The sequence below is a fragment of the Myxocyprinus asiaticus genome, chromosome 13 (assembly GCF_019703515.2).
Source record: "Myxocyprinus asiaticus isolate MX2 ecotype Aquarium Trade chromosome 13, UBuf_Myxa_2, whole genome shotgun sequence".
In the NCBI taxonomy this organism is placed as follows: Eukaryota; Metazoa; Chordata; class Actinopteri; order Cypriniformes; family Catostomidae; genus Myxocyprinus; species Myxocyprinus asiaticus.
The window spans coordinates 9,221,558-9,235,145 of record NC_059356.1 but is presented as its reverse complement, the minus strand read 5'-3'; the positions used below and the strand labels follow the sequence as shown (position 1 = coordinate 9,235,145).

The window sequence follows — 13,588 nt, the reverse complement described above, 5'->3', positions numbered from 1 at the left end:
AGCAGGATGCTAGTCTGTGCTCATGTTACCATGCTTACCATAAACTAGCAAGGCATGCAGGCTGTTTCTCTTAAACTCTCTTGGCTCTGTTTTGTATCCTGCAGGTCTGAGCAACATCATCGGCATAATTGTCTACATCTCCAGCAATGCCGGTGACCCCAGCGACAAGCGAGACGAAGACAAGAAGAACCAGTATAACTACGGCTGGTCCTTCTATTTCGGAGCGCTTTCATTCATCGTGGCTGAGGCGGTAGCTGTTCTGGCCATCAGTATCTACATTGAGAAGAACAAAGAAGTACGCTTCAAAGCACGCCGTGAGTTCATCAAGTCTACCTCTTCATCTTCACCTTATTCCCACATGCCCAGTTTCCGTTACCGTCGACGGCACTCACGCTCCAGCTCTCGCTCCACAGAAGCATCCCGTGAGGCATCACCTGTGGGCATGAAGATAATGAGCTCAGTGCCTTTAGGAGAGATCAACATGTACACATTGACAAGAGACCCCCTCAAGTCAGGGACAGACAGCTCTTACAGCCCTGACCACAATTCTGGATTCCTCCAAGTGCACAACTGCTTTCCCAAAGACTTTAATGATAGTATCAACAGGAGGACAACACCTGTATGAGGATACAAAATGGAACAAAAGAAATAAAGATAAGGCCATATTTAATGGATAGCCAGTGGGGATCAGTTGCCTGTGGCAGATGCCAGTGGATGCGAAACTCATTGTTGAAGCCAGCTAACCAATGATGTTTCTCGTTGGTGAGGGAGAAGCACTGTGTTAAGAAGGATGGGATTTGGTCTCAAAATTCAACAACGATTATGAACGCTAATTTGTTTTGTTTTTTCTGTTGCTTCTCACAAATACATGGAAATTCTCTTAAAGACTCAACTCTAATTGAAGGGCAAGACAGTGAAGGGCTTAAAGTGTCAACCATTTAAAAAAAAAAAACAGCCAGTTCTTTTGCCGATAAATATCTTTTGTTGTTTGTTAGTACATTGCCATACTCTTAATGTATACCACTATGAAAATGACTCTCAGAACATGAGATGGTGCTAATTCAATGTGTGTTCTGTATAAACCAGAGTTGAATACTGAATGCTTTGCTTGTGTCAGATGTTTGTAACTACCATTGTCTAGTCCTATTCAGTGTGCCTATCAGCTTGGCAGTGTCAACTGCACAGACTTACTCTAGAGCAACTTTGAAACACAGTTCAATGATGTGCAAAACTGTATTCCTCTGTTTGTATTGTTGTAAAACTAGAAATATCAGTTGAATTGCAAAAGAATCATGGGTACATTTTAGATTAGGGGAAGTAAGACTATAAGTTGCTTATCAACACCCTGCTGAAAAGACCAGCTTAGGCCAGATTCATGCTATTGCTGGTTAGTGCGGGTTTGGTGCTGGTCTAGTTGGTGGGCCAGCATGGTCTTTCTGGAGAAGTAGTTGACCAAGTGATGCTGGTTAAAGTCATTATGTCATCGAGAAATCATTAAGCACTTTTCCACCATCTGGCCAAATGCTTCTCATTGCGGAACAATGTCGTTCCGTACCAATCCAGGATTTTTGGTACAGTTATGGTTTCTTTTTCCACTGCAGTACAACAAAATCAGGATTGGACTGACTGGGTAAGTGACCAATCATGAGTCGCTATGTCACTACAGGTATTTCATCACAATGGTTTTCTGTCTTGATAACTGTAAGCTAACCGTGTTAAGAAATCTGGGCCGGGAATGGTTTGTAACCAAACTGTAACAAACCATACTTAAGTGGAAATGCTACAGGAATCACTACTCACTGTGCTCAGAACCATTCAGCCTGATGGTGGAAAAGTGCTTTTTGCCTCTCATTTTTCCTTCCTTTATGTGACATATTTCCAAGTGAAACACTATTCTATGATTTTATCCATCTGGCAATTGATTGGATCATGAAGTGTCAATTCCATACCAGAATGGAACCAGACTTGAATCTGAGTTTGCAGTCAATTGTGGAGGACTACTCCCCTCCTGAAACACTGCCAATCCCCATTGGTTAAAACTTAAGTAGCCTTGGTGTCATCAGTCGAACATTAAAGTCATTGCAGAGGTGGAGTAAATTATTAAATTTTGATGAAAGGTTATGACGATAAACATTTTGCTTTGTAATAACATGTACTAGTGAATCGAACAAAATACGACCTTGTATTAAGAAAGTAAATAGGGTCAATTTCGATTTCATGTTAACTTAAAGCTATTTAGAAGCCTGTAACAGACACCAACACCAGCACAACTTGTTTAGGACCAGAGCCTAAAAGCAACATGATGGTCACCAACTAACAGTGGTCTTTTCAGCAGAGAAATATAGCAGTACTCCACAAGCCTCAAGTTTTTTTTTACATCACATTGAATTCTAACTGCCATTGATAGTCAGTCAACTGTCAGTAATTAACCAGACAGTGTTGTTGCTTTCTATCGTGAATCAGTCAAAGAGTAATGTTCCTAAGCCTTCTTCTCCACCGAGGGGTTTAACCTCTACTTAAATGCTTGGTATTTGCTTGAATGTGGGTCAAATGTAGCTACTCCTTCTCATGAATTTGAGTGAATGCTGTGGTGTGTCAGAATGGTGCACCATTGGGGATCTGGCATTGTGTGAGTCCACTGATAAAAGAAGGGCTGAGAAATGAAAGACAGTTTTTGAGCCTGTCAGCCCTGAGAAGCATTTCAGAAACTGCAGATAAATATCTAGGGCAGAGCAGTATGAAAGACATCATGGCCTATCCAGCCATTTAGAAGACAAAGTGTCTTAGCCTCACTAGAGCCTTATGCCTGGAATTCTCTTTAAGTTGGCAATACAACCTCACCTCTAATTTGTTACTGATTCTTTTGCTCTCCCATCCCATGTTCCCGTGACAGGTTATTTGGGAAGAGTCTATCCCTGTATTCTAATATGCGTAGTTCCTTACTATATAGTATGAAAATGCAGTATGTCAAATGAGTAGGATGTCCAAACCAGACTGATTGCACTGTGAATTCACTGACAGTAGGTCAAAAAAAATCTGCTGAGGATCTCTGTCTGTGCATACTGAAATTTGAACCACTACCCACAGCTGGAATTGTTGTTTTACATATGGGCACATGTGAGCTCCAGTTTCCGAGTGAAATGTCAACAGAGTAACAGCAAAAGCTGTTTATTTTATTTGTATTTTTTTGGTAAATTATGCAATACAGTCCACAGAAATGCATATTTTATTAATCCTACACCCTAACCCAAACTCCAACACTAAACCTAAACGTCAGATGAGTAAAAATTTCATTTATGAGTGAAAATGCAACCTCCGAATCGCGATCACCATTGTTTACGTGAATGCGATTACTTAGATGTTTCCAGAACTCGTGTTTCGGACATCATAGGAAAAGGCAAACACATTTGAATTGATGCAAAAATGTCTGATGTGGTATGGCACTTGTCAGTAATTTGGCAGATTCAGAAACATCTTATTACAAAAATAAAACTTCAGAGAACTGTGAGTTGGGTAGCTCTTTTCAAGAGTAAATGCAATATATATAAAATAAATTGTTCTTCCTGGTTAAACTGTACGTGTTTAACAAAACCAGAGTAAATAATTTTTGCATTTGTTGTTAGTACATCATACATTCAGGCCATAGGACAAAGCCCACAGTCCCATATCAAGTATGTCCAGGAATTTATCTATACTAATGCTACACACCTGCATACCTACAGAACGTATTATTTTAACGGCCAAAAAGTAAGTTCTTCATCAAATGCAGTAGATACTGTGAAAGTATGGGAATGCGGATGCAGCCTATCACTTTTCCAACTGCAATCCAAGAAGGCTCCATTATGTATGAGTGGTCAATGTTGCTGAAGGTGTTTCCTCACAAAAGGAGAGGTCGCAAATAGATGTATATATCTTGTAGGTGTTTGATTAAATTGAAGCATTTACAGCTACCTTTTCTTAGCTAAACCATTTTGACATGAGCTTTTGAGCCATGGCTGCTGGATGGTGTATGGTGGGTAGATGTAAATGTCTGCATGTTTTTCTCTAACCCATTGCTTTTAACAGTATTAGTAACAGGATGACTCCAATTCCTCACTGCCAAGCATCGTTCACTATAAATAACTGTAATGTTCTCTCTGTTCAAAGAAGGTGTTTTTCCCTTCCGGATTTCTTGATTTGCTAATGTTGTTCTCAGTATTTCTCTGTATCACTAACAATGTAACAATATTGCTGCTCACATAAAAAGTAATAATAATAAAGTAATTTGGGGTTTGGTGTGTCGCTCATACGTATGTGTTTTGTTTTGTAACTGTTGTGTTTTTACTTAACGTGCTGAAAAAAAAAAAAAACAGCTTAAACTAGCATAAGATGTTTGTTAGTCTTTGCTGGTTTAAAGGTGCAGTATGTAAGATTCAGAAACCCTTGTTATTAATGACACCTGTGGCTGTTAAGTGAACTGCAGCCAGCTACCTGTTGCTTGTGCTCGCGCTTGTGCACACACTCCATAGGGACGTGAGCATCGACCAATAATGTAATGTACAAAGAGACCGAAAGTGATCCACTGGCATCATGCTGACAGATGAGGTAGCATAATTAAAATTACACAGTTATGATTGTTTTACTACAAACTTTGAGACTGTATATTATATTTGACTCTCCAGTGCTGGAACAGGGCTAAAACAAAGTGTGGATATAGGTCTGACTATGTGAGACTGTAGTTTGAAGTAATCACTTTCTTTGCATGATACATTGACTGCATTTATACGATAGCCTATGTCGGCGTTAGCTAGCTAACCAGCTTTATCAATAGCTGTTAGCTTAATTTGGTGGATGATGACAGTAGCTGTTTATAAAATAGACTGTACATTATAAATATGTTGACACAATTCAGTATTGATGTGATTCCATCACAACTGTCATTTTGATATATCGATGTGCTATTGTTTTATAATAATAGATTGTATATATTTTCTGTATAACCAAGTTACGTTACACTAAAGAATGGGTCTTTTTGCATTATCTTGAACATTGTCTAGCATTCATTTCATGTGTTATTGTAGTTTACCTTGCTGAATAATTACAGATTAACATTGTTTATGACAGTTACTGTGCAGGCAAGATCAAGTTAGCTAAAATTACACAGATCAATACTTATGGCACTATATTTCACATGCTTTGCCGTTATGTAAGCTTACCTGTCCAATAAGAAGAACGGCAATTCAGGGTCAGTTTTGATCCCAAAACCGAACGAAGTTCCCTCCAGGAATCAAATGCCCTGCCGATGTTCACTCTAGTTTTCGCTTGACCACGATCATGTTCCCACTTAGCCAGACTAGATTCAGTAGATAAATGTTTTTTGGCTTACTCAGAGTTTGTGTAGGAGTCGTGTTGTGCTGGGAACCGGACGTTTGCTGGATTCCATCTCTAAGATAACGTTACCTAGTGTTGTAGACAGTTGTCGCTGTTGAATAGCGGGGGGGAAACACTGAGGCAAGGCTCTCGGGAAAATGCACATTTTCACGTGACGCACTATGCAAGACATGAGCAAACATTATATAAATAAAACATTTGAATGGGTGTGGATCTTTTTTATAATCTGAATCTGCCTTTGGTCTCAAATCACAACCATGTGGGAACATCTCTACACTCATATTTAAAGGAATAAATATGAAAATTTGCTGATTTTGAGTTTCTTTCTTCATCAAACAGAATTTAAGACTTTTAGGATTTCATTTCAGGCCTCCTCTTGTAAACAATGCAAGTAAATGTCCTCCATTTTTTGACGGTCCAAAATGCATATTTAGTGTGCATCAAAATAATCCACACGACTCCAGTCGACAAATAAAGTTCTTCTGAATGCAAACGATTGATTATTTTTAGAAACAAAACAATATTATATACTTTTTAAATACAAATGTTCGCTTCCGTACATCTCTGTAACGTGCGCTCATGAGAAGGATGACGTAAGCTCGTCGGTAAGGTCACACGTCACGTGGAGGAGTCAGGAAGCACATCATTGTTTACAAGAGGAGCGCTGTACAAAAGTTTCTTGATGCTTCAACCTTCAGAAACCCCAAAGAAAATACACGCCGGGAAAAATATGAACTTTTCATCGGTTGCTTATACATGATCATGAGCGATTGAAGCTCTGGCTTATCGCGCTGAACCTAGATATCAGTACACCCCTACATTCTCTCAAATATTGGAGGGTGTGCAGTGAACATTTTACCTCATCCCTCTCATGAGCACGCATCACAGAGATGTACGGAAGCGAACATTTGTAGATAAAAAGTATTGTTTTGTTTCTAAAAATAATCAATCGTTTGGGTTCAGAAGAACTTTATTTGTCGACTGGAGTCGTGTGGATTATTTTGATGCACACTAAATATGCATTTTGGACCGTCAAAAATGGAGGACATTCACTTGCATTGTTTACAAGAGGAGGCCTGAAATGAAATCCTAAAAGTCTTAAATTCTGTTTTGATGAAGAAAGAAACTCAGATACATCTTGGATGGCCTGAGGGTGAGTAAATTATCAGCATATTTTCATTTTTGGGTGAACTATTCCTTTAAGTTTGCCTATTTATGTAAAGGAAAATTATTCTTTTTCAACATGAAATCCTCATTCTCTAAAATACAGTAGTATGAACTTTAGCAAGCCTGTCTGTGACCTTGCCCATGACTTGCATCCTGTCTAATGGCCCTCATTAAAAGCCAGTTTACTCTGTATTAAGTCATTAGTCCACCTGAATGGCCTGGTCAGCTCCTTTCTGCCACATTACTGCCCATCCAGTGTGTGGCACAGATTTCAGCTGATGGGGAATGGTACAAACCGACTTGGTATGCAGCAGTTCTATTTTCAGTGACCTTTATGGAGATGGCCCTGCGGGCATGGGTAATCTAATTTAGCTTGAATAATATTGCCTGTCATTAGGAAATGCATACAGTCTATTCACCTCCTCCACAGGCTTTGCATATAATTTGAAACCAATCAGAATTGTCTTTCCAGTTGGACACTAACTCATTTAAAAGAATCAAATTATGAACCATTTATTTTGAATTCAAAGGAGGCAAATGAAACGCCGGAGACAAGATGAGATTGATTTTTGCATCATGCTCAGTGCACCTCAAGGCTTTGTTATTGTTGTTGTTTTTTACATTTTTGATGTTGAGTTTTAGAACAGATTTGTATTTTTGAAGCCAAAATTAGAATTAAACTTGAAGTGTCTTGGACTGAGCCAGGTTGTAAAAGAGTTAGAAGGTGCGTCGTGCCACTTATTGTACCACGAATTTGCCAATGACAAATATTTGTTTAATTTGTGGTGTGAAAGGGCCTATTCGTCTTGCTTTTTCAGGTCGCATTTGATGCATGAAAGAGCCTAACCACACACAAAGCAATTTAAAGTTTCTGTTGTAGACAGCAGCGACAAGCAACTAAAATGAGCAACAGTACATTTGATTGATTCTACTCCTATAGTGTCACACTGGGTAGCCCCGCCCATTGTGAATTCTCATTGGTACAAATCCCTACTCTTCAAAACTGTACATTAAACATGAAATACATACTGCTTGGCTGTAGTTCTGCTGCATCCACAGCAGTTTCACTTTTACTGTGGACAGACAAAGAGCTTGTTGCTGGAATCTAATTGCATCATGTTTGGTTAGAACACAGTTTTAGCTGAATTTATAAGACTAGCACTGTTTCCTGCAGTGTAGATGGTGTCAGACAAAGGTTAGGATGCTGCTGTGTTGATGTTGATTGTGACAGACTGGGTGAGATGTTTCTCATCTGGCAGTTAAGCTGTTGTTTGTAACCCACAAACATCAGTGTTTGTGTAATAAAACTGAACAATAGCTGACTGCTGATCCAGAATCAGGTTTGTATTGGTCTGAATTAAAAAGCTGAACTAAAAAAAAAAAAAAAAGGTGGATTTACCTTTATGTGCCGCTTCTTTTATTTAGGCGAATCAAGGTTGTGTTGTTAATTGTTCCAACAATAGCTAGTGTTAACAATATAATTTACAAAATTGTTTATTATACATTATTATTATTATTATTATTAAATATATTAATTACTCCTGATATCATTTTTTACTCCTAAACAAAGTCATCCCTTAAAGGTGATAAGAAAATATTTTTTGATATTACAATACTTTCTCCTACTCCAACTTAACGTGATAAGCAACTATAAATACCAAAACATTGTTCTGTCTTTTGAGCATTTCAACCAACCCAACATATGAACAATGGCTTAACCAATGCCATTAGTTTGGGGCAGGACTATCTGTTTGTACTATCAATGGAATATGGGCGAAGTGCTCTTTTTTATTTTTTAAACTGTTTGAAAACAATCATTATTTTTGCAATTCTGTTTTGTGCCACTGGTGGTGCAGAAATCACACACTAAGCCTTAAAAGGGATTATCACCCTCATTTCAAACAACTGTGTATGACTTTTATTCTTCTGCAGAACATATTTGAAGAAAAACTGAAAAATATCTCAGCTCAGCAGGTCTTTAAAATGCAAGTGGATGGTGATCCGACTTTTAAAGCTCCAAAAATTACAGACAGTCAGCATAAACATAATCCATATGACTCCAGCATTTTAAAAAAAAAATTCTCCCCAATTTGGAATGCCCAATTTCCAATGTGCTCTTAAGTCCTTGTGGTGGCGTAGTGGCTCGCCTCAATCTGGGTGGGGGAGGACAAATCTCAGTTGCCTCCGCATCTGAGACCGTCAATCCGCACATCTTATCACGTAGCTTGTGGTGCGCTTTACCGCGGAGATATAGCTCATGTGGAGTCTTCACGCTATTCTCCGCGGCATCCACGCACAACACACCATGTGCCCTACCGAGAGTAAGAACCACATTATAGCGATCATGAGGAGGTTACCCCATGTGACTCTACCCTCCCTGGCAACCGGCATCCTCAGCACACCCTGGATTTGAACTCACGACTCCAGGGGTGGTAGTCAGCGTCAATACTCGCTGAGCTACCCAGGCCCCCTAAAATAAATTAAAATTAAAATGATCTTCTAAAGCGATACGATCGCTTTTGGTGCGAAAAAAGATCAATATTTAAGTACTTTTTTAACTATAGATCATCGCTTCCGGTAAGATTCATGAGAGTTCTGAGTTCACACAGTCTCTCTTGAGACGTATTCATGTTGGCATGTTACAGATATAATCTCACGTTCTCCTCTCAGTTGAGATATCCAGGATAAGCACACAAATGCACCATTGTGAGTAAAGAAACAGATAAAAATACAGATCTAAATCAAAACCAACGAAGCTTCTGTACAACGTTCCTCCTCCTCAGTTGTAAACAACACTGCTCTCCCATGTGTGTAGCACGTGCGTCAGTTCTCGCGTGTCTCACGTGCCAATGCGATTACGCCCAGTGCATGATTTAGGCATGGGTGACATGGGCAGTTGCCCCCTGGTCAACAACTTTGGGGGCGTGTTGAAGCGGGTTTCGCCCAAGGCGCCATACAAGCTAGAACCGCTACTGATTACATCGCGTGCGCACATCGCTGACTAGAAGTGATGATTTAGAGTTTAAAAGTACTTAAATATTGATCTTTTTTCGCACCAAAAGTGATCATGTCACTTTAAAAAAAAAAGACATTAATTTAACCACTGGAGTCATATGGATGAAGTCTGTGCTGACTGTCTGTGATTTTTGGAGCTTCAAAGGTCTGATCGCCATCCACTTGCATTTTAAGGACCTGCTGAGCTGAAATATTTTTCTATTTTCTTCAAATGTGTTCAGCAGAAGAAAGAAAGTCATAAACACCTGGTATGAGTAAATGATGAGAGAATTTTCATTTTTGGGTGAACTATCCCTTTAAAAATCCCATGAAATCAAAATTAAAGTTTGGTTACTTTTAGCCCATCTATTAACAAAGCTCTCACAGTGGAGAGCAATTGTCTTCGAAGGGAATAGGGCAAGGGAATGATCACTTATGAATGGAACGTGGACGTTGGATGTGAGGAAAGTGGCTGAAGTTTATTCATATTTTTAATGCAGACGTTTTTTTGTAGGTTTCTTGGGAAGTTATTCTTTATGTTCAGTGTATTGTGATTAAAAACATTGATATATGTGATTTTTTTTATTTCCTTGTTCCTCATCCATCCTGCAAAATGGCTCCTGGCTCTTTAATTTCCAAATCCATCTAAAATAAAATATTATTTACAAATTTAACATACATGAAAAGATTGGTTTTAATTGTATTTGTTGCGAATGATACGATTCTATTTATAAGAGATCAGCATTGATATGGAGCTTTGGGTTATTTTGAGTTATCTTTGTTGTAAAATATCTCATTAAAATCAGAAAACAGCCATGCATTGGCTTTGCTGGCTCCCATGAATGCTTGGTTGTGACCTTCACATAAAAAAATAAAAATAACAATAAAGAGACCAAATTTCATCTCTCATGAGAACAATAATGCTGACTAAAAGCTGGGTTAAAAATAGTCGCCTCATTACATTAAACGCTCCCTGTTAAAGTAGTGCTTCACATTTATGAATTCCTGAAAGACTGAAGCGTGAGTGGTGTGTTTGGAACTGCAGTGGCGTGCAACCTCGGCCCAATCCCTGTCAAATCCTATCTACCTTACAGAGCCAAACAAAATAAATTCAAGTGAGCCCTCCACCTCAATGAATTTGTGCACCATTATTTACTCAACATACACATTAGTTTCAAGATGTAGTTCCTGAACAGTAATGTCTCACCTCAGGATAGCAGCTCTTTTTCAGTCATAGGCGCTCCATTTTTAGAGTGTGCCATCTTTTGACACGTGTTTTGTGTAAAAATGGAAGGCTGCAAAAGACTTGTCTCTAAAGAAAATGGGCCAGTGACCTGAAAAGTGGGCCACAGTGTTTTATAAAAAACCTCAGACTTAGATAGCTGGGATACGTTACATTTAACACATGAGGGTGATTCAAATGTGAGGGGCATTACGGCTATTTACATTCTCTCTACATCTACAGTGAGTGGCACAGAAAATGATTTAATGAATGAGCAGCTGTGTGAAGACACTACCAATCATGATGGGTAAACATTCTAGAAAGTTCAGCTACACTGATCCAAGTCTATGGGAAAAATATTTCACATCTAGCAAAACAACACTCGTAATATCATGTTTTTTGGGCATGTGCCATGTTCATTGGGTGGCTGAAAGTACCTTGGAGTACTATGTAATTACCATCAGTCATTCAGTATTATGGTCATATATCAAAATACCATAGTCAGGGACAAATACAAAACCGTTTAAAGGAATAGTTCACCCAAAAATGAAAATTTGCTGATAATTTACTCACCCTCCGGCCATCCAAGATCTTGAGTACATTCACTTGCATTGTTTAGAGGAGGAGGCCTGAAATGAAATCCTAAAAGTCTTAAATTCTGTTTTGATGAAGAAAGAAACTCAGATACATCTTGGATGGCCTGAGGGTGAGTAAATTATCAGCAAATTTTCATTTTTGGGTGAACTATTCCTTTAAGGAACGAAAACTAAAAAAAAGAGGGGAAAAAAATGATTTTATTATATTGTTGCTGGTGCCAGGCTTTACCAGTTGAGCTACAGGAGTATATAGGCTACTGTATACCATTCTTGTTATGATTTCAATGCTGATAATTCCCCCATTTGGGAAAAAATTTAATTTCACTTATTTTAGGTGAGGCAAGATGCTTATTTTGAGCTTGTTTCTCTCACGAGATCTGGCAACACTGCAACTATTATACCACCCACCCTTAAAACAGAGTACTGTCATTTTAAAAAGAACGTAATTAACTATTCTTTTATTCCGTTTTAACCTTTTACCGTTTGGAAAGGCAGTTGCAGAATGCTGGAACCGGAAGGGAAAAATACCTTTTCTGCTCAGATCGAACTGAAATGAAAAGCATTTCGTTTTTAGTCCCTGACCATGGTATTACTATCTGATACCATCAATGTACCACTGTACAACCACAGTAGTTTTTTGTCAGTGGCTTTATAGATGGTTACTTGTGTTCATCACTGAAATTCAATTTGGCTTTAGTTTAATTAATTGAATACAACAGAGAACATTTACATTAAAATGATAACAAAGAAACATCACCAATGTGGCCTCTAACCCTGAGAGAAAACATCTTTAAAATGTAATTTCAAACAACTGTGAAACATAAGCGGAGATATTTAAATTCCAGAAAAATACTTTACCTTATGCAAGATTAAATGAAACAGTAGTAAACTAGATGTTTACATTTTCTGAAGAAATGTGAATGGTCCCCACCACAATGCTAGGATGTTGTGGGAGGTCACCAGTGCACTGCTATGTGGTTGCTAAGGTGTTTTGTTTAGGTTTTAGTGCATTTCTCTGTGGGTATTCTGTGTGGTTGCTGGGGAATTGCTAGGTGGTTGTCGGTGTTTGCTTACTGGCCCAGGTCAAAAAAGTAACTATGATATTTAGGTACCTAGATATGGCTTGGGTCCCTCCTGGGATTTTTTTCACACCTGTTTTATCATCAGCCATGAAAAAACTCTGATCCCTTAGAATAGTAATAGCACACTTTTCCACAATCCACGTGATATGATGTATCATTCAAATCCGTAGCACAAATATCACAAGTTACACACCTAAGTTTAACAATGAGGGTTAGTTCAGGTTTGCTCAGATCCTTGACCCTAAGAATGAGCTTAGTAAAAGCAATAATGATGTTTGCCTAAGCAAACACCACTAAAAACTCTTCATGTATATGAAGATAACAGTAAGATTCAATTATAAAAAATTACTATAGGAGGTAACAAAGACAGATTGTAGTGTTAGTCTTTAACTGAAACTATTTATTTTGATCTCCAGGTGTAGCCCCTCTCACTCTGACAGGGGGAAAGTAGATCAACTACTAATAAAAGGATATTTCCCATGAGCCTCTTGGATGAAGCGAGCAACAGCAGAATGGGAAATAATTAAACTGCCTTGGAAAAGCAAGGCACAGGATAAATGAATACCTTAAGTCATCAAAATCAAATAATCTGAGATGAAAAAATATATTCAAGTCATGTCAAATGTATTATATGTCCAGAGTACTGATTTGTTCCTCTTATATTTTAAGACATTAGCCAACATCTACACAGACATGTGCCCTCTAGCTTGTCAAAATTGGTTAGAGTTAACCAATTTCTCTAACCCCTAACCCTAACCCTTAAATGATAGGTCCCACTTTATATTAGGTGTTTTTAACCTCTGTGTACTTATAGTTAGCATTTGATACAATGCACTTACTGTGAACATACATGTTGTTGCTCTCTACTTACATTCAGGGTGACTAGATAGTAACCCTTTTTCATGTGAAAAGGCTCTCAATATTCCCATTGGATTATTCATACACTGTTTATTTGGAGTCTCGCAAACAATCCTAAACCTAACCCTGACCCTTCCCCCTGACCCCAAATTTTACCCTACCCATAACGCTAAGCTTGGTAGAAGCAAATACAAATCTCAAAATAATTTAGCAAAAAACATTGATGAAACAAATACATTGTATTAAATTATTATTATTTTTTATGTTAGGACATTAGTAAAGACTCCTAATATAACATG

General features: G+C 38.2%; 1 protein-coding gene across 1 annotated transcript in view; it reads left to right on the top strand.

Moving 5' to 3' along the window:
* Positions 1 to 625, top strand: part of LOC127450792 (voltage-dependent calcium channel gamma-4 subunit-like) — a 42,629-nt gene extending 42,004 nt beyond the window's left edge. Inside the window, exon 4 of the mRNA XM_051715153.1 lies at positions 105 to 625. Coding sequence (XP_051571113.1) covers positions 105 to 625 — 521 coding nt within the window. The remainder of the gene's footprint in view (positions 1 to 104) is intronic.
* Positions 626 to 13,588: the final 12,963 nt, after the last annotated feature.